Source organism: Anopheles coluzzii, chromosome 3 (assembly GCF_943734685.1).
Source record: "Anopheles coluzzii chromosome 3, AcolN3, whole genome shotgun sequence".
Taxonomy (NCBI): domain Eukaryota; kingdom Metazoa; phylum Arthropoda; class Insecta; order Diptera; family Culicidae; genus Anopheles; species Anopheles coluzzii.
The window spans coordinates 92247314-92267065 of NC_064671.1; the positions used below are offsets into that span (position 1 = coordinate 92247314).

Genomic DNA, 19752 nt, shown 5'->3' on the forward strand with positions numbered 1-19752 from the left:
CTCTCTCTCTCTCTCTCTCTTTCGATGGGGAAAAGGGAGCTGTTACACCATTATCCTGTCCCCGTGGACGAGGCCGTTGTTACCAATCCATCATCGCACGCTGCAACCCGATCGACCGTAACACTCAAGGATCGACCGTCAATCGAACGAGGGGTGGGGAGTGATCCAAAAGCAGCCGAAAGCAGGCTGGCCCTTTGTTTGTCCTTGTCCTTGCTGCGTCGAGCAGGAAGAAAGCACACACACATACCGCGTGGTGCATTTTCTGCGCGCACGGCGCATTGTTTGGCAACGGGCGCGATAATTAACGGTTAACGTTAACCGTGTGGTGTACGCCGGTCTGCGCGGTACAAGACGGCAGCGAACAACAGATGGTTTGGAGTTTTTTTCTCTTTGCGTTTGTTTCCGGGTTTTTGGGCGTTTTTGGGCCGTTTAGCATTTGGCTCGCGTTGGCTTATTTTACGTTAAAGCAATACACACATGCTTTCTGTTTATTGTATTATTATCCTGCTTAATGTGAGAACATTTCTTTTTTGTAACATAATATTCATAGCTAATAAACCACAAACCGCCCTCCCCCTATACTATCGATTGCACACGATTGGTTGCTTCTCACTCAACAGGTTTACACAGCGGGACTGGCGATCACCAGTGCGGTACAATCGACGCCACGGACGATGGCGCTCGTAACGTACCGGGTTCCACCACACCAGACCGGAGCGGGCCTTCCCTCGAGCGGGCCGTTTTTTCGTTAATTTCCGGGCAGATTGTGCTCAGGTTGAAGTTTGTTATGGTGCTGCTGCTGCTGCTGCTGCTGCTGTTCGGTAGTGAGGAACTGGAACTCGTTACAGACTGCTGCTGTTGATGCTGTTGCTCCTGCTGTTGTTGATGGTGGTGATGATGATGGACTACCTGTGATGGCTGATGGCGGTAGTGATGCTGCTGTCCCTCGTGGGAAGCAGTTTGCCCGTAAGCAGGCTGACTGGTGGCTGACTGTCCGCTTCCATAGCCAACACCCGGCGTGGGGTTGATGCATGGCGCCATGCTCAGGTGATGTGAATGCGAGTAAGATGGCTGATGGGACGCATCGAAATGGGTCTGCTGGGGAGCTTTCGTCGAAAGATATTGGCCGTTGTAGTTGTACGATGACGTGGTGGTGGTGGTGGTGGTGCTGGTTGCGGTGGCTGCAGATGAAGTCTTGCGAGTGGCCGAGCTGGATGTGTCCGATGCAACACTGCCAGACGGTTGCGTTGGCTGAAGATGGTGGTAGTTATGATGGCGAGACGAGTGATGATGATGGTGATGATGGTAGTTCGGGTAGGAGGAAGGATCAGTTTGCGGGGCACTATGACCCATAGATCCAGCGGATGTGATCGTCGCATTAGCACTCGCATTATAGTTGTAGCTCGATGAGCTAGCGCTCATAATGGTGGTGGCAATCGTAGAAGCTACCGTCGTATTGAACACATATTCCACCGCAGCAGCAACTGCAGCAGCTTTATGGTTCTTTTTACTCTTTGCACTCGTCTGCTCGGTTAATCCACCCGGTTGAGTCGTAGAAGAGGGTTGCTTTTTCTCTCCAAACGATGGCAGATAGTACGGTGTTGTGTATTCCTGTCCCATCGTGCTAGCCGAGGCGGTAGGTTGCCCATGGGTAGGGTTAGGATAGTTCGTAACCGTCGAAGACGTGGACCCGAGTTCCATCAGCGTGCCTTCCAGGTTTGTTTGATTGTAGTATCCCTGTGAGGCAGATGTCTTGCCGTAGTAAGGTATCGCCGCCGGTGCATTCGATGCGCCACAGCTGCTCGACCCTGTACTGTAGGCCGAATCTCCGTACGAAGATGCCATGTAACCGTTTTGCTGATTACCAAAGTTGTAGCCCTTGTTGTAATCCACTCCGGCGCCGTTTGTTGCGTACGTGTCGAAATTAAACGTTAACGGCGCTGAACCACTATCCAGCGTGCTTGCTCCGTACTCAAACAGCTTATCCTTCCGGCCACCTTCAAGCCCAACCGTAGCCGAATGGGTGTACGGATGGCCAATCAATGCTTCAGCAGAATAGTTGTTATTGGCCGATTTCTGACACACACCACCATTACTCATCGAAGGACCATTAGCTGCGTATGACTTGGACGGTTCATTTACGAGCTGACTTACGGAAAGGAAGCTCCCAACGGTGGAGCTTTCACCCGCCTGTCCCGCTCCAATGGCACTGCTGCTGCTCTGCGGGTACGATTTCTTGGCGACCTTGCAGCTGGAAGCCGTATTCATCTTGTTGCCAGTGCACGCCGCCGAACCGCCGAGTATATTGCCACCCCCGGAAGTGTTGAGCGCCAGATCGCCATTTAAACTCGGTAGCGTTACCGGGGGGAAGTAGGGCGAGGAGCTGTCGTTCAGGATGTTGGACAGCTTGCTCGGCGAGGACCAGGTTAGGTTGTGCTCCTCGCCCGGTGGATGAGCGAAAAAGATGTCCGACTTGTAGTTGTTCGTGGTGGTATAGCCACCGGCCGGCGGGAACTCAATCGGTGGGATGATTTGCGAGGCAATGGTCTCATAGTGCTGCTGCGTCTGTTGCTGACTGTTTTGGGACGATGCGTTGGTGGATTGACCTTGGTGGACACCGGTCGCCATCCAGGAAACGTCGTATTTCGATTGTGTTTGCTGCTGAGACTGTAACTGTTGCTGTTGTTGCTGCTGCTGTTGCTGTTGTTGCAGACCGTTTGAAGGGTCAGTCCGAGCAGTGCTTGTTTCCATGTGAGTTTTCGGCGCTGTTCGTGGCTTTTCGGGCTTAACAACAGCTTCTTGCTTCGCAGGAAAGATATCGACCGCTGCCGTCTGCTGCTGCTGCTGTTGCTGCTGCTCCTGCTGTTGTTGTTGTGGTTTAGTGGACAGCTTCGGAGGCGTTCCGTACGTTTGGGTGGTATTCGTTGGACCCGTCACTATCGTCGACTGCGTGTACGATGGTTCCGTCTTGGTGGAGGATGTCAGACTAAAGGTAAAGCTGGTCGCCGGCTTCTCGGTGGACAGTAGCGGATCGAGCACATTGAACGACGCACAGTAGTTGCTCGGTTTGGCGACAGTTTTGTGGAAATAGCCGTACGTATCGTAGGACGGTGTGGTCATTGTGGTCGCCAGAATCGTGCTGTTCGTGTACTGACTCTGTACCGTTTTCGGCTGCGAGGCCGTTGTGCTGGTTAGCGAAAAGGTAAACTCAATCGATGGTTTCATCGGCGAGCTAAAATCGTCTACCGGCTTCACTGGGTTGAGAGTACCGCACGCAGGACCGTAAAAGTGACCGGAACCGATGGACGATTGAACCGTCGTGGGTGCAGTGCACGTGTTGGACGTTAGCGTGAACGTGAACGTCCCACTGCCGTTAAAGTCCGATTCCGTTGGAAGCGTTCTATTTGCGGACGCGCCAATCACTGACCGATTTGACGCCACGGGCCGACAATCAAGCATATTATCAATCGACTGATAGATGGTCGGATAGTTGGTGAAAGTGTTTTCCCTCGAGCTGCCCGTACCAATCGTGGTCGCTGCATGTGTGCCCGCATTACCACCAGTCAGCGTAGGAATCGAATGCAATGTAGTAATATCCGGCAGACCACCCACGGTCGGTGCCGTCGTGCCCAGCGTCGTGTCGATATGGCCATAGTTGAAAAAGGACGAAAAATTGTCCAACAACAAGCTGCCCGTTTGTTCATTTGCCAATGCAACGTTGTTCGCTTTGTTTGCTGATCCTGATTGCTGGTGATCCATCGGCCCGGTGGCATCGTGGCATTCGTCCGCCTCGCCAGTGTCTGCATGATTTCCGGCCGCTTTGCCACCGCCAGCCACGAGCGGGAAGTTCATCAGATACGCTGCCGTTGGTGAGAGCGTACCATCTTCGTTGCCTCCATGCACATTCGAACCGTCCGGACCAACGTGCAGGTTGGCAAAAATGTCTTCCGATAGGTCCGCTTGGTTTAAACTAATATCGAGATGCGTATCTTGCGTCGGTTCAGTTTCGTTTGGATGCACTTTTGTATGATCCTGCTCCTTGGGAAGGATTTTCATTGCCGTTGGAACGACCACACACTGGTTGGGCTGTTGGGCTGACGTTTCAAGCACACTTTCATGCTGTTTCTGTTGGGCTGCATCATCCTCTTTGGTGGCAGTTTCGCCATTCTGACACTTCCCTTGCCCCTGGAGTCGGGCACGTTTTGCCTTGGAACCGTCGCTGTGCGCTTTGTCCTGCTTTGTAGACCCTGTAGAGGTGCTTGATTTGCGCAACCTTTTACCACCCTTCTCGAGCATTCGTTTCCGTTTCAATCTCGGTGCCGCTTTTGACGATTTCAAGCTGTCGTTGGTGCTCCTTCGCAGCGGTGGAATCGGTATCTTTCCGTTCACTATTCTGCCCGGTATGAGGTCGATCGATTTGATCGTGAATTTCCCCCGTTTGCCCCGGTACCGGGATGGATTTCCGTCTTGGGCGCGATTTTTCAAGTTGATTTTCGATCGAATGTCCTCATTGCCGACGATCAGCAGCGATGAGGGTGGGGCAACGATCGGTACCTGGACGAGATTGCCATTGTTGGATATTATTACGCTCGTCGTCATTATGGGCGTTGGTAGTAGAGCGGGTGTAACGTTCACTAAAATATTTTCACCATTTTTAGTAACAATCTTTCATAATTCACACATGTTTTGACTTACCACCATTACTGGGCGGGATGCCATTGATGTTCCGCAATGTGGGTGGACATGGGGCTGGCATGGTGTTGCTGCTGGCACTACTGCAGCTGATCCCGCTGCTCTCCGTCCCACTCGTTGGTGGGGGAATACTTTTAACAATACTTAAACCTACCGCCTCCGTGCTCGCTACACTCGCCGGTGGCTGGTTCTCTATCACAGTTCGTTGTTTCTTGGCGGCTGCACCGGCACGGCGTTGCCGCTGCACCGTCTTTTTCTGCCCGTTTCCATTCTCCTTCTCCTCGTTCTGTTGCTGACTGTCGTCTGCCGATATCGTATACTTGCATGGTGGAACGGTTATCTTCGCTTTTCGCAGCAGTTCCGCGAGTTCTTCGTTTCGCACTAGCAGCCGCTTCAAGCGTACCTCTTGCTCCTTTACGTGGTCTGCAATGTTATAGGATTGTTGTGTTATCATTTCAGTCTCTTTGACGACGGTCAAACGCCCATACCTTTCAGCGGATCGTGGCACTCTTCCACCAGCGTCTTAATCTTTTTTTGTAGTTTATTAATGTGCTCGATTGCCCGCTGCAGGATTTCCACCTTGCTGAGCGTTGAGGCTGGCTCATGTTCGGGCAGCAGTCGCTGAAGATCATCGAATGTTTTGTTCAGACGCTCGCGGCGCTCCTTTTCCCAGATGCGATTTTGACTAGAAATTGACCGGAACAGGAAAATAACATCTAAACAAACAGGCATTGTAGTACTGGAGGCAACACGGGGAAGATACTCACGGTGAGGGCTTCTTTTTTGTCATCCTTTCTTTCTCTACAAGCGGACGCTACGGAAAGAACGTAACATGTATCCTTACACATATTAGCGAGTAATTACGCCGTTTACGAAAGCAAAGCACATTTTTAGTAAAATTCGATCTGCAAATTAGTTTAGGCTACGAACTGGAGCTGCGTCCACCTTGTTTGACAGCTTTATTGTTTACGTTCTTTTTTAGCCGCCATATACCGTGCGGCGGCTGTTTCCACGCTTAGCCGCACATGCGTGAACGATTGCATACAATTAGGCGCCGTCTTGTTTGCCAGCATTTTCAAAATAACGGCACATTTTTTTAATTCCGTTACATACACTACTACAAAGGATTTTTTGCACACATGTTTTATATTCTTTTATTTGTTTTCTTACACAAAACAAAACATTTAAACATTTGCTTTCATAACAAACAAAGCCCTGCCATACAATTTACCCCCTATTCAGTCTTTGCTACTTCGCCCAGTCTCCATCAAGGCAAACTCCACGGCGCTGTGATGGTCCAGTTGGGATTGTGCGATATGCCATTGCACGACCACGACACAGGCACCATGTAGTCTACGATCGAGTCCCCTATGTCGGGACAGTTGCGTCGAGCGTAGTACTCCATGTTGTACAGACTCAGATGCAGTCCATTTCCGATCGACAACACCAACCAAAGCAGCACATTTCCCACATTCCTGCCCAACCGCTTCGTCACAAACATCAGCATCAAGCCCAGAAACTCGAACTGCACGAACATCACCGGGTAGAAGAACCGGAACGTAAACGCCAGGATGAGCTCGTGGAACACCGACGACACTGTGAACACAGTCACCGTTGCCAGCGGTCGGCAGTTACGGAACACGTGCTCCACACAATCCTTGTACACGTACGTGTACAGCCAATCGTGCACGACCACGTTCCAGGATCGGATATACCCGGCGAACGTGGACTCGTTCCACCAGTCGCGGTAGAACATTCGATCGGCGAACCGCAACAGCTCGGCCGCTCCATTCATCCACGCGTGCAGCAGACTGTAGAACGCACACAGGAACGACAACGATCCCGGCATAATGCTACCAAACAGCGATAGGACGAAGCTGCCGGAGCTGATCTTGGCATGGCCAAACTTCTCGAACAGAGGCGCTAGGAACCGTTCCAGAATGAAGCTGATGTAGAACACTACACCGACCACCTCGAGAGCATGTCGAGCAACGACTCGCCAGCGGATCTGCTTCGTGCGCGGATACTCATCCCGGTAGACCAGCGTGGGAGCAAACAGGAAGTAGGCGTACTTCGAAAACGACGGCAGCCCTTGGTAAGTGTCCGGAGAGGTCGGCTTCGAGTCTGCGTGTTTCTTGCCGGAGACGATCGCTCTCGGAACATTGCTGCGAATAAAGGCGTGCGCTTTCATGAGGAAGCGAGTCATTTCCATGAGATAGGCCACAGAGCTGGCTGGTGGTAGGTCAAACCAAAGGAGAGCTTTAATGGCTGCAGCAATAAATCCACACTGGTATGACACGAACAGAACTACTGCAGACCAGTCCCACAGCTTCTTCATTGGAGATCCTTTAAATGAAAGGAGGGTACGTTAGAGCACGTTTTGTAATGAAGGAATTATGACTTCACTCACCTGCTGTAAAGTTCATCCGAAACAAGGCCCACATTCGGAAGCATGGATAAAGCAAGAAGGTGGACGTTTGCATACAACACCACAGCATCAGGGCGATGTGAAACTTGCCGAATCCGGCTATGATTGGCCGAAAGCCCAGATTGATGCTGCCCGTGTCCACGAAATCGTGCACCACGGTGTTGAGGAAAAGGATGATCAATATCACGATGAAGATGTGATAAATCGTCTTGATGTGTTTCACTTCAAACAGATCCGTAAGCAGCGAGTTCCGTGGCATAAACACCTTGTCCGGTAGCCTTCCATCCGTCTTGGCGCTCTTTCGATGTCCATCGTGGTTGGTGAATTTCTCGTTGAACAGCTGTTTGAGCTCGTAGTTCTTGAGATTAAACTGCTTCACCTCGGTGAACAGGTCGTCCACCGCAATATCCATCTTCCTCTCCACTTCTTTCCCCAACCGATTGACAATATACTGAAAAGCGACAACCAGGAAGGTGTTGTAACTGTAACACAAACAGATTTGTACATTACTCCACTATCTCACTTACGTGCATTTTCTGTTTCATTTGCTCTACGGCCATATCTTTCACCATCTCCTCGCGGTATTCTCGTTGCGCTGCAAGAAAAAAAGGGAGAGAAGCACACATAGAATTCTCTATACGAAAATCCAATAGCAATTCTAACACACTTGCATAACAAGTGGACAATCACACACAGGCGCTTCAAGAAACCATATAAAAGCCCTCTTTTTACGTTCTAACCAGCAAACGAAACATGTGGCATCCCACGCCTACCTCGATTGTTGATGGCATTCTGTACGGTCGATCCGGATGAGCCATCATTGCTCCCGGAGCCAGAACTTTCACTTCCACTGCCAGCATCACTCATTGTTCTCGCTTCTCTTTTCTCCCTCTTTTCGTAACACAAAGAACATAAAACACAACACACAACACGGATGGCCACAGCGCAGCTCCAGCCTCGAGTCTCGTCTCTACGACGTCCAATCAACAACTGAATCTGTGAAGCCTTCCGCCACTAGACGAAGCAGGCCGTGTTCTTGTATGAAGGCTGATAGGCAGTAATCGGTGCACATGCGTTCACCACCGGCAGCCGGTCGATTGTGTTGGTGTTAGAGGAAGCGGACGGTTGTCGGACGGAGGCACTCGTTAAGGGCGCCGAGTGCAGCTGTACTTAAGCCATCGGTACGGTGGACGACGCATGCGCGATTGCTTGTACCGGTGGATGAGAATTGCCTTTATGTCCCCAGGAGGTGGATTAGTCATCGAAAAACTGACGGAGAATATCTCCAGATAACACAATATAATTGCATCACTACTTCACGTCACGGATATCTAGAGTGGACTTTGGCACACGTCTCCGTTCGTTGTAAATAGATTACAAGTGGTTGTAGTCTTCTAGCGATATAGTAATCAATATTACGCTGGTAAACAAGTGCATGTGACCTTGTGTAGCTAGTAAACGGTGTTGTATTTGTTTGATTTTACTTGATAAATCATTCATAACATCCCTAGTAGAAGCATACCATAGATTATGCATCGCATTTGTGGGTCAATCCTTTAGTTAAAAAAGTAATTCAATTTTTCTTGAAGTCCTATGATCCATAACAAAAGCCATATTGTTGCAAAGGCTGATAGAATCTTGTACGCTAATTAACACAGATGTCAGTTCAAATCATCCCTGGAAGAGATTGGAAGACGAGGAACTCATTTGAGGCTGTCTGCGTTAACGCTCTTACCGTTCTGTCCTTATCTCTATCTATAGTTGATGTTTTTTTATGGGTCAGTGGCAACATAAACAATGAATGTTTGAAAAAACTCTCCTTGTTTGTGTTGGACTTTGTACATGCTGTTCAAGATATGTTTGATGCTTAGTTCGTTTGGTTTCATCATAATTCAATAACGAAATGGGACACTTATGTTATCTTTCGTTTCAACTGCTCAGTAATCCATCACAGATTGATTTACCACAGAACATAACGTTCTTCTTTTATGTTCCTTAAGAAAACACGTGTTAAGTCATCCGTTTTAATGTGTTTTTTTCATGACTAATCCACCTCCTGGAGACATAAAGGCAATTCCCATCCACCGGTACAAGCAATTGCGCGTGCGTCGTCCACCGTACTGATGGCTTAAGTACAGCTGCACTCGGCGCCCTTAACGAGTGCCTCCGTCCGACAACCGTCCGCTTCCTCTAACACCAACACAATCGACCGGCTGCCGGTGGTGAACGCATGTGCACCGATTACTGCCTATCAGCCTTCATACAAGAACGCGGCCTGCTTCGTCTAGTGGCGGAAGGCTTCACAGATTCAGTTGTTGATTGGACGTCGTAGAGACGAGACTCGAGGCCTGAGCTGCGCTGTGGCCATCCTTGTTGTGTGTTGTGTTTTATGTTCTTTGTGTTACGAAAAGAGGGAGAAAAGAGAAGCAGGAACAATGAGTGATGCTGGCAGTGGAAGTGAAAGTTCTGGCTCCGGGAGCAATGATGGCTCATCCGGATCGACCGTACAGAATGCCATCAACAATCGAGGTAGGCGTGGGATGCCACATGTTTCGTTTGCTGGTTAGAACGTAAAAAGAGGGCTTTTGTATGGTTTCTTGGAGCGCCTGTGTGTGATTGTCCACTTGTTATGCAAGTGTGTTAGAATTCCTATTGGATTTTCGTAGTGAGAATTGTATGTACATGTGTGGTTCTCTCTCTTTCTTTCTTCCAGCTCAACGGGAATACCGCGAGGAGATGGTGAAAGATATGGCCGTAGAGCAAATGAAACAAAAAATGCACGTAAGTGAGACAGCGTAGTAATGTTCAATATCTGTTTGCGTTGCAGTTACAACACCTTCCTGGTTGTCGCTTTTCAGGATATTGTCAATCGGTTGGGGAAAGAGGTGGAGAGGAAGATGGACATTGCGGTGGACGACCTGTTTACCGAGGTGAAGCAGTTTAATCTCAAGAACTACGAGCTCAAACAGCTGTTCAACGAGAAATCCACCAACCACGATGGACATCGAAAGAGCGCCAAGACGGATGGGAAGCTACCGGACAAGGTGTTTATGCCGCGGAACTCGCTGCTTACGGATCTGTTTGAAGTGAAACACATCAAGACGATTTATCACATCTTCATCGTGATATTGATCATTCTTTTCCTCAACACCGTGGTGCACGATTTCGTGGACACGGGCAGCATCAATCTGGGCTTTCGGCCAATCATAGCCGGATTCGGCAAGTTTCACATCGCCCTGATGCTGTGGTGTTGTATGCAAACGTCCACCTTCTTGCTTTATCCATGCTTCCGAATGTGGGCCTTGTTTCGGAAGAACTTTACAGCAGGTGAATGAATTCATAATTCCTTCTCTACATAATGTGCTCTAACGTACCCTTCTTTCGTTTGTAGGATCTCCCATGAAGAAGCTGTGGGACTGGTCTGCAGTGGTTCTGTTCGTGTCATACCAGTGTGGATTTATTGCTGCAGCCATTAAAGCTCTCCTTTGGTTTGACCTACCACCAGCCAGCTCTGTGGCTTATCTCATGGAAATGACTCGCTTCCTCATGAAAGCGCACGCCTTTATTCGCAGCAATGTTCCGAGAGCGCTCGTCTCCGGCAAGAAACACGCAGACTCGAAGCCGCTCTCTCCGGACACTTACCAAGGATTGCCGTCGTTTTCGAAGTACGCCTACTTCCTGTTCGCTCCCACGCTGGTCTACCGGGATGAGTATCCGCGCACGAAGCAGATCCGCTGGCGAGTCGTTGCTCGACATGCTCTCGAGGTGATCGGTGTAGTGTTCTACATCAGCTTCATACTGGAACGATTCCTAGCGCCTCTGTTCGAGAAGTTTGGCCATGCCAAGATCAGCTCCGGCAGCTTCGTTTTGTCGCTGTTCGGTAGCATTATGCCGGGGTCGTTATCGTTCCTGTGTGCGTTCTACAGTCTGCTGCACGCGTGGATGAATGGAGCGGCCGAGCTGTTGCGGTTCGCCGATCGAATGTTCTATCGCGACTGGTGGAACGAGTCCACGTTCGCCGGGTATATCCGATCCTGGAACGTGGTCGTGCACGATTGGCTGTACACGTACGTGTACAAGGATTGTGTGGAGCACGTGTTCCGTAACTGCCGACCGCTGGCAACGGTGGCTGTGTTCACAGTGTCGTCGGTGTTCCACGAGCTCATCCTGGCGTTTACGTTCCGGTTCTTCTACCCGGTAATGTTCGTGCAGTTCGAGTTTCTGGGCTTGATGCTGATGTTTGTGACGAAGCGGTTGGGCAAGAATGTGGGAAATGTGCTGCTTTGGTTGGTGTTGTCGATCGGAAATGGACTGCATCTGAGTCTGTACAACATGGAGTACTACGCTCGACGCAACTGTCCCGACATAGGGGACTCGATCGTAGACTACATGGTGCCTGTGTCGTGGTCGTGCAATGGCATATCGCACAATCCCAATTGGACCATCACAGCGCCGTGGAGTTTGCCTTGATGGAGACTGGGCGAAGTAGCAAAGACTGAATAGGGGGTACATTGTACGGCAGGGCTATGTTTGTTAAGTAAGGAAATATTTAAGTGTTGTGGTTTATGTAAGACGACAAATAAAAGAATATAAATCATGTGTGCAAAAAAAAAGAAATCCTTTTTAGCAGTGTATGTAACGGAAATTTAAAAAATGTCAGAATTTGAAAATGCTGGCGACGACGCCTAATTGTATGCAATCGTTCACACTTGTGCCGCGCGCGTACAGGCAGTCTCCGTGTGGCTAAGGCGGCGCTCTGTTATCTATCGAGCAAGGCAACAGATATTTCTTATCAGTTAACTTATTTCAATTATTTATTTTAAATGTTTTAACATGAATATTTTTGAATGAAGACAAATCATTCGCTTGATGGCTGGGTAATCATTCCGATTAGGTACATCCTTAATTTTCTATCGAAAAATAAAAGTTTCAGTACACATCGAGCACAATCTTGCTCTTTTGTATCGTTCAATAGCCAACAGAGCGCTGCCTTACTGCTGCTGCTAAAACCGAACGTAAACAATAAAGCTGTCAAACCAGTCGATTTACGATTGTGTCAGTGCAAAAAATAAGTTCGTTTTGTTTGGATAAATTTCTGCCGCATATTTTCACTCAACTTTTTCCACGACAAATTGGCATGCAATCGTAATACAACTCCTAAAACATGAAATTTGAGTGATATTTGGTAGTGTGAAAGTGTAAATTATTAATTCCCCCTCATCATTTATCTAGTTCGATGTAAAGGTCTTTGGTGTAATTGTTGTTTTTCCATCTCCGGTTTAGTGAAAAATCGCCTTTCGTTTGACCACAAATCGCGCGATTCACTCTCTTGAAAGGTTCGCGTCATCGATTGCCGGCTTTGCTGTTAGCAGCGCGTGCCGTCGCCCGACCGTTTTGTTGTTCCGGCTTATTACCAATCAGGCTCGCGAATGTTGTTACTGTGCGCGTCTTGGGTCGGGCGGTGGTAGAGCGGTGTAAAGTATGCTGCTGGCGCGAGCAAACTTTCAGTCATTCGTTCACGTCCGAGCGACACACGCGCGGTGCTGTGGTTACGCGTTGCTTTAGGCGCTCTTTCCGCGCCGATGGTATAACTTGGAGTAGGGAAAAGCATCCATCCCTTTGCGTCTACACACGAGAGGAAGGGTGAAACTAATGTTGCAGAGATTTTGAGCTTGGAATTCACACAAATCGTTCTACAATGAAAATAACACAAAGGTAATTATTATACACACAAACACATTTTTGCATCTTATTCCAGATTGTTGAAAGTTTATAGAAAATTGTAGTAGAAAGTGTTTGCCTTGAGACATCTCTCCGCGATCCTTGAGTTTATTCTGCAATATTTGCTTCACCTTCCACAACCTAGAGCCGTTTGGACGATTAGGTCAAGTAGGCCGACCTGGAACCTGTTTCGCTATGGTTACATGGCGCGCACATTAAGCGGGCCGTGACACAGCTGTTTTACGCCACTTGAAAACTACAATTTCTCATGTGGCTCCTCTCACCCGTTTTGGCATTTACCGCTTCTCCCGCCGAAGGTCAGCAATCGATATCTTATCAGCGCACTCTCTGGCCAACCAATTATATCCGATCGAACAAAAAAAACGAACCATCATCGATAGAGCATGATTGTAACCAAAAAAATGTATACTAATTCCCTCTTTCATCCTAATTCCTCTATTAGCTATTCGCCAGAGGACCGTTGGGTGGATGGCAGCACCTGCCTAGAGACGGAGCTATGCCTGCCGGACAATATGATACGCACCGGCACCGAACTGGAATCGCTGCAAACCGGTCCCGTGCTGATCGTCCCGTCCCCGAAGGCGACGCAAGAAACGGTGGATGAAAAGGAAGCGCTAAAGTACGTCGAGCACAAGCGACAGCTCAGCGAACCCTGCTACTACCCCGAAGCAGGGAGTCAGCAGAAGCAAACGACGTTGGCGGAGGTTGTATCCGTGTCCACGACGAAAGGCGTATTTCATCAGGTGTGTAAATTGCTTAAATCTCAAAGCTCGGTCGAACTACATACAAACGGTGTGCCGCCGAACGAATCGCAACATCAATAGTTCAGTGATTTGGTTTGGCTTTGTATTGTTTGCCGTTTAAAACCGGAACCCGGTTGCTTCCGAACTGCACGGAAGCGTTTAATCCGGTGCAGTGTAAATAGCGGCCAAGTTGCATGACCGTATCTTAATGCAAATAATTACACCAGAGCAATCACACAGAGCAATAACTTTTTGTTGATGCTGAGGCATAAAGATAGCGTGCCGATTGTTTGCTTACTTTGCATCTGTGTAAACACACTTGCTCGGAGATGTAAAAATCACACCTTACCAGCACACAAACAATTCTTGCTGGCGCAGTCGATTAGTCTCACACAGCATATGCAGCACATTAGCTTATCATTTCCGTTCATTATGCTGCTGCATGCGCTTTTTTGCGCGTTTCAAATTGAGGCCGTTCAAATCAGTATCAGAGTTACAATGTATGCTTTGTTTGAATTCGGAAGTAGCCATAACAGATGATGATGATGATTGCAGCTGATGATGCGGTGTGTAGTGCATCAGCCGCGTCAGCTGTTCGTTATCGTTGCAAACCATCAACCATTACGCTGCAATTGATAGGAGGAGGTGCACGCGAATATCAAACCGTTCAGTTAATTTCTTCTAATGCAAATGCGTACGCCATACAGTGTCACCCATTGCGATGATGATGATGATGATGCTGGGTTGCAGGGTGGCGCACAACCAATCAGCCTCATTGGTTCGTTGTTTCACAAGCAAAGCTTAATTGCCGCAATCGAGTTCCCGAATCGATGCGCACGTCAAGGACCACTTTATTGTTTTCGATTAAAGCGTGGTATCATGGGCCAGAGCTTCGTGCTTCGGGCATGCTTTTCTTCCCTTGAACAAACAATCAAACTAAAGATAATGTTAGTTTTTTTAGGGTTTTTTTTTGGGGGACATGTTTATGTCCGTGTTGAAATTTAGAACCACGCACAAGGACAAAACCGTTTGTTTTTAAAATAGATTCCCCAAAAATGAGTTGTCAACCTTCAAACGATCTACTTACAGTTACTTCTGACCTCGGCCGTGCTGCTGCTAGCTGCCGGCTGTGGCATGCCAATCGGGTACTCGGCCGTGTTACTGCCCCAGCTGTACGATTCCAACGAAACGCTTGCGATCGACATCGAGATGGGCTCGTGGATCGGTATGTTTTACGTTAGCTGTCCCCAATTCCGTGCTTTTGATGCAATTTTTGCTTCCTTTTTTGCAGCAAGTGTCCATAGTTTGGCCACTCCGATCGGATCGTTCGCCTCCGGCCCGATCATGGACCGCTGGGGTCGTCGGCCAGCTATTCTATTAGCGATTGTACCGCTATTCGGTGGTTGGGTACTGCTTGCCACAGCTTCCTCCCACTTTCTGCTGCTGCTCGGGCGCGTTGTTGCAGGAATTTCCGTTGGATTGACAGCCGCGCCGGCACAGGTAAGAACAGCATCTCCCATTGCTCTTTTTTCCAAAAATAACTTATCGTTTCTCTCCTCCAAAACAGATTCTGCTGGCAGAAATAGCCGAACCGCGGTTGCGTGGCCTCCTCATCGGTGCTCCGTTTGTGTCGTACTCGCTCGGCATCCTGCTCGTGTACGCGCTCGGCAGCCAGTTCCACTGGCGGGAGGTAGCCTGGGGTGGCACCGTCCTGCCGCTGCTCTCCTTCGTTGCCCTGTTCTTCGCGCCCGAGTCGCCCGTGTGGCTGGCGCGCAACAATCAACCGGACCGGGCCGCAAAAGCACTGACCTGGCTGCGCGGCTGCCCCGTCCAGGCGAAGCAGGAACTCCACCAGCTGACCGAGCGGTTCGAGCAGGAGCAGCAGCAGCACAACCGACGTCCGCAAAACTTTTGGCGCTCGCTCGGCGAGCTGGCCATCGTTAAGCCGCTCATCATCATCAACGCGTTCCACGTGCTGCAGATCCTTTCCGGCACCTATCTCGTGGTGTTCTACGCCGTCGACATCATCTCGGATATGGGCGGCAGTGACATCAACTCCATCCAGGCGGCCGTGCTGACGGCGATCGTGCGCCTTGCCTTCACCTTCCTGTACTGCTTCCTGCTGCTGATGATGCCGCGCCGCCTGATGGTGACGCTGAGCGGTCTCGGATCGGGGCTGAGCTGTGTCGCTATCGCTGCGTTCATGTACATTCGCGCCGGCGAACCGAAAACCCCGCTCGACACGTACGTCGCGGCAACGCTGATACTGATCTACATTGGGGCGAATACCGGCTTCATGACCATGCCCGGCATAATGATCGGCGAGCTGCTGCCGGCCAAAATCCGCGGCCAGATAGCGGGCTATCTCTTCACCATCTTCAACCTGCTGCTGTTTGGCGTGGCGAAAGGGTTCCCGTACGCGAAGGCGGCCCTCAAAACGCAGGGTCTGTTCCTGATGTTCGGCATCGCATCGTTCGCTGCCTCGCTGCTGCTGTTCCTTCTGCTGCCGGAAACGAAGGGCCGCTCGCTGCACGACATCGAAGACTACTTCCGGCAGCGCAACTGGCTCTGGATGAATCGGAAGCGAGCTCGGGACGAGGAGCAGCAATCTGGCGTCCACCACGGTGGAGAAGAAGGCAAACCGCTGTCGAACGAGTGATCGTGTGCCATGTGCCAACGTGTGCGGACAGCGGACGTGTATGTGAGGGAGAAAATCATTTGTATGTGATATTTTACCGTAGTGCTTAAGGGCCATCCTACATTAATTCGGTAGTGAAAGATCCACACACCAGCAAAAACGCTGTGCATGGGGGGTTTGGATCATTTCTTAATGCATTCCATATAATCATTCATTCCATTGAGTGTACGTGTGTATGTGTGAGTAGTAAAAAGGGTATTAAAGTAGAAAATGCTACACCAGCAATTACCTTATCAAAAATGCTTGTTTTTCGAGCGACGTTTGCTCTACTTTCAACTCGAACTCGAGATGGCTTAGAATCTGGTTCTGCTGTTCGTACCCTTCGCCGTTGGCATCACCCGATACTGGAATGGACGCCACGGACGTACCTGCGGTACCATGGCCGGCTCACAGTTGGGAAAGTAGGCCGAAAACGTCCGCCGGAATCTGTCCGGCCCGGAGTGGTACGGCAACATGCTTGTCCACCAGATGCGTCCTTCCTGTATTTGAACGTTTTTAAACTTTCGGTAAAATTTGTACATCATACTGGCCGCCTGCAAAACGGAAAGTGAGCTACATTTATCTGTTTTCAAACGGACAACAATATGAGTGCCACTTACGGTCGTTTCCAGCTTGGTTTTGTAGTTCCAGTTAACCTGCAGCTGCAGTCCAGTATCCTTGCGCGATGGCCACCGTACGGAAGTGGCACGCGGTATGAGATAGTTCCAGAAGTGTTTGCTCTCCAGCAGAGCAGCTTCCCTTTCCCGCGGATCGATCGGCACGTCGTAGCGATCCCGAATCCAGGCCTGCAGGATCGGTAGCCGATCGACGCAAGGGAAGGTAGCTAACAGGTACATTGGATTTTCGGTTAGCCGGCGAAGAGCGCGCTGTTAAAGAATTAAAAAAAAGTGTTGGGATAGGGCAGAACAGGCGATGAAACCCCTGTCATTACCTTCAACAGATCCTGTAGATCGGTCACATCGGTCGCCTCGATGTATTTAACGTCCAGCGGATCCGTCGTCACCGATGGCGATTTGTGGTCATCATCCGTTGCCTTGGTGCGTTCCTGCCAATGTTTCACCTCTTCTTCCCACGTCATCTTAGCAAACCGTTCGATCGCTTGGTCAATGTCCGTGTCTTTAATCCGGCCAGTTTGGTTCACACCGAGCGCACGCTGTATGGCACACTTGATCGGACACGTGGGCTCATCCCGCTCATCTCCGTAAAATATTTTATCATGATCAAACTCGTACGGAACCGGTTTGTCGCAGAACTTAAAGTAACGCTGATCCACATTGGCCATCGACTCCGGTACCAGCGTGTCCGAACCTTCCGACTCTGTGCAGTTACACTTTTGTCCCTTCAGCATCTTCTTCTGCACTTCGAATCGCTCCCAACACTCGGGACAATCGCTGGTCGGTTCCAGGATCGCCATCGTTACCGCCTCGTCCGCCAGGCGCTTCAGCAAACTCTCCACCTGGCGTTTGGCGTCGTTCTGTTGCTCCTCGTCGGCCCACTGTACACACTGGGCACGAACCGCCTGCATCAGCACCTGTTTAGCGGATGTGTTTCGCTGCAGTATTTCCAACACCTTCGCTCCTTGCTCATCCAGTTGGTGGTGTTTGGGGCAGAGCATCTGGCAACATTCAACCCGTGCCACCATGTTACGGATGTGGTCATTCAACAGGTCCATCACGACCGCACCGGCACTGTTGATCGAGCAGTTGCTGCTCGAGCACATGTACTGGGAATCGTCCGCAGAGAGGTAGTACTCGCTGGAGTACAGGTTGCGCCGGGATCCTCCGCACCGCGTAAACCAACGGGACTCTTCGTTGCGTATAATGTGCTCCGGATCGCGGTACTTTGCATACCGGCCAAGAAATTCGTCCCGATGTGGTTGGATCTTCACCGGAACGGTGAAACCCGTTACGAACACCTTTTGATGTTGCAGATATGGAGATTTGGTCCGAGGGAAAGGGGACTTTCGATGGGATGTTTCAGCAACGCTCGCTGCGACTGAGGTCGGACGCGTAGGTTTCTTTGGAGGCAGCACTTTCTCCAATCCTCGCAACGTGGTCATCATATCCAGGTGAGCAATCGCCGACAGAAGCAACCGTTCGTTGATCGTGTAATCCTTCGCCCGGGGGGAATTATTGTCCTGCCCGGGACTGCGTATGTAATGTAGCTCGAGCAGCAGCCAGATGAAGGACAGATCATTCCCATTGCATAGAATCAGCGAGGTGCGCAGGACTCTGTTGGGGCAAATCGGATAAACGCCTAGCTTTCGGAGCAGTGCCGATGTGCGATGGAACGTACGCTCATCCGTATCGTCCGCGATGGCGTCGAGCAGCTGGTCACAGATGGCGCACTGCTCGTCGGTCAGCTCTTGAAACCAGAGCGGCGTGCTACGCTTACGAAGAATTTTGCAAATTTTTGCTTCTAAAATGTGGTCGTATGCAGAGAAATGAGTATTAACCTGGGAAAAAGGGGGAGAAACATTCTAGATCGTACCTTTCTCCTTCAGAATCAGGTTTAATCCCTCCATGTAGTTGTGATAGGCCTTAACAGCCGCCTTGTATCTTCGATCGAATGCATCATCGTTGGACGATGTTCTCTTTTTCGTTCGCTATAAAAAATCGGAAGGAGATCACTTATTATCGTTATCCATAGTTCCTACAGTTTGTTTGCCCAGGTCTTACCTGAATTACAACAGATTTTCGACGCTTGTAAACGATTTCGTTTGACATGATGGAATTTTCCGTACAACTTCAGGATTCCTTACCAAATGATTATGAAATGCAGATTTGCAACGCCAGCAGACTACCGGCATGGTAATTTCCAATGTTTCCTTTGACCGTTTTACTTTCGCTGTGGATATTCTGTACACTCATCCCAAGATTGAATATGCATTTGGGGAAATCTCGATTTTTGAAAAAGTATAAAATTTACGAAAATTGAAACTTATATCGGAATTCCTCTCTTGTCACAAAGCATTAGAAACCGGTAATTTGAATTTGTTTCCTGGGGGTACAGGGCTACTCACTCGATGACACTTTGAGTTGCATATTTCGCATACAATTGCTGGGTGCTTCAATGTGAACGTTTCGTGTAATTTTAAACATATTTTCGGTAATAAAACAAGCCAAACTTTTAATTTAATAGCTCATCTACTTTTTATTAAAAAAAATGTTTTGGCTGCAACTACACTTTGATCGATAATCGACGAAACAGTGCGCGATGAAAACTACGAACAGATAGCGATCAATGAACAGCTGTCAACTCTTGAACCCTCAGCAACGTAAACACAACAAGTTTCCCCAATAACCGGGTTTGCAAGCTCGCCAACGCTCCAAATCGGAAAGTCGTTGTGAGGGGTTTTGAAAGGCGTTGTGCGAGAGCCGCTATTGAACTTTTATCGGTTATCTGGTTTCATACAGGTATTTCCTCACGCTGATTTTTGCGTGTGTCTC

General features: G+C 49.4%; 5 protein-coding genes across 5 annotated transcripts; 2 read left to right on the forward strand and 3 right to left on the reverse strand.

Moving 5' to 3' along the window:
* Nucleotides 1-451: 451 nt before the first annotated feature.
* Nucleotides 452-5730, reverse strand: LOC120957826 (serine-rich adhesin for platelets-like). The gene is made up of 4 exons (XM_040380204.2): nt 5460-5730; nt 5181-5377; nt 4696-5115; nt 452-4634 (listed from the first exon to the last, which is right to left on the reverse strand). The coding sequence occupies exons 1-4, from the start codon at nt 5480-5482 to the stop codon at nt 643-645; spliced, it is 4632 nt and encodes a 1543-aa protein (XP_040236138.2). The 5' UTR covers nt 5483-5730; the 3' UTR covers nt 452-642.
* An 89-nt stretch (nt 5731-5819) lies between these two features.
* Nucleotides 5820-8614, reverse strand: LOC120958112 (sterol O-acyltransferase 1-like). Its single transcript, XM_040380686.2, has 4 exons — nt 7894-8614; nt 7648-7715; nt 7103-7571; nt 5820-7038 (listed from the first exon to the last, which is right to left on the reverse strand). Exons 1-4 carry the CDS (start codon nt 7985-7987, stop codon nt 5960-5962), a joined length of 1710 nt encoding a protein of 569 aa, XP_040236620.2. The 5' UTR covers nt 7988-8614; the 3' UTR covers nt 5820-5959.
* Nucleotides 8615-9296: 682 nt separating this feature from the next.
* On the forward strand, nt 9297-11724 carry LOC120958113 (sterol O-acyltransferase 1-like). Its single transcript, XM_040380687.2, has 4 exons — nt 9297-9649; nt 9834-9901; nt 9979-10447; nt 10512-11724. Exons 1-4 carry the CDS (start codon nt 9556-9558, stop codon nt 11588-11590), a joined length of 1710 nt encoding a protein of 569 aa, XP_040236621.2. The 5' UTR covers nt 9297-9555; the 3' UTR covers nt 11591-11724.
* Nucleotides 11725-12488: 764 nt separating this feature from the next.
* On the forward strand, nt 12489-16543 carry LOC120958099 (facilitated trehalose transporter Tret1-2 homolog). The gene is made up of 5 exons (XM_040380666.2): nt 12489-12835; nt 13305-13605; nt 14695-14830; nt 14897-15105; nt 15173-16543. The coding sequence occupies exons 1-5, from the start codon at nt 12819-12821 to the stop codon at nt 16262-16264; spliced, it is 1755 nt and encodes a 584-aa protein (XP_040236600.2). The 5' UTR covers nt 12489-12818; the 3' UTR covers nt 16265-16543.
* LOC120958097 (uncharacterized) lies at nt 16426-19345 on the reverse strand. Its single transcript, XM_040380665.2, has 5 exons — nt 18982-19345; nt 18794-18908; nt 17235-18721; nt 16903-17169; nt 16426-16836 (listed from the first exon to the last, which is right to left on the reverse strand). The coding sequence occupies exons 1-5, from the start codon at nt 19027-19029 to the stop codon at nt 16597-16599; spliced, it is 2157 nt and encodes a 718-aa protein (XP_040236599.2). The 5' UTR covers nt 19030-19345; the 3' UTR covers nt 16426-16596.
* Between the last annotated feature and the right edge of the window lie 407 nt (nt 19346-19752).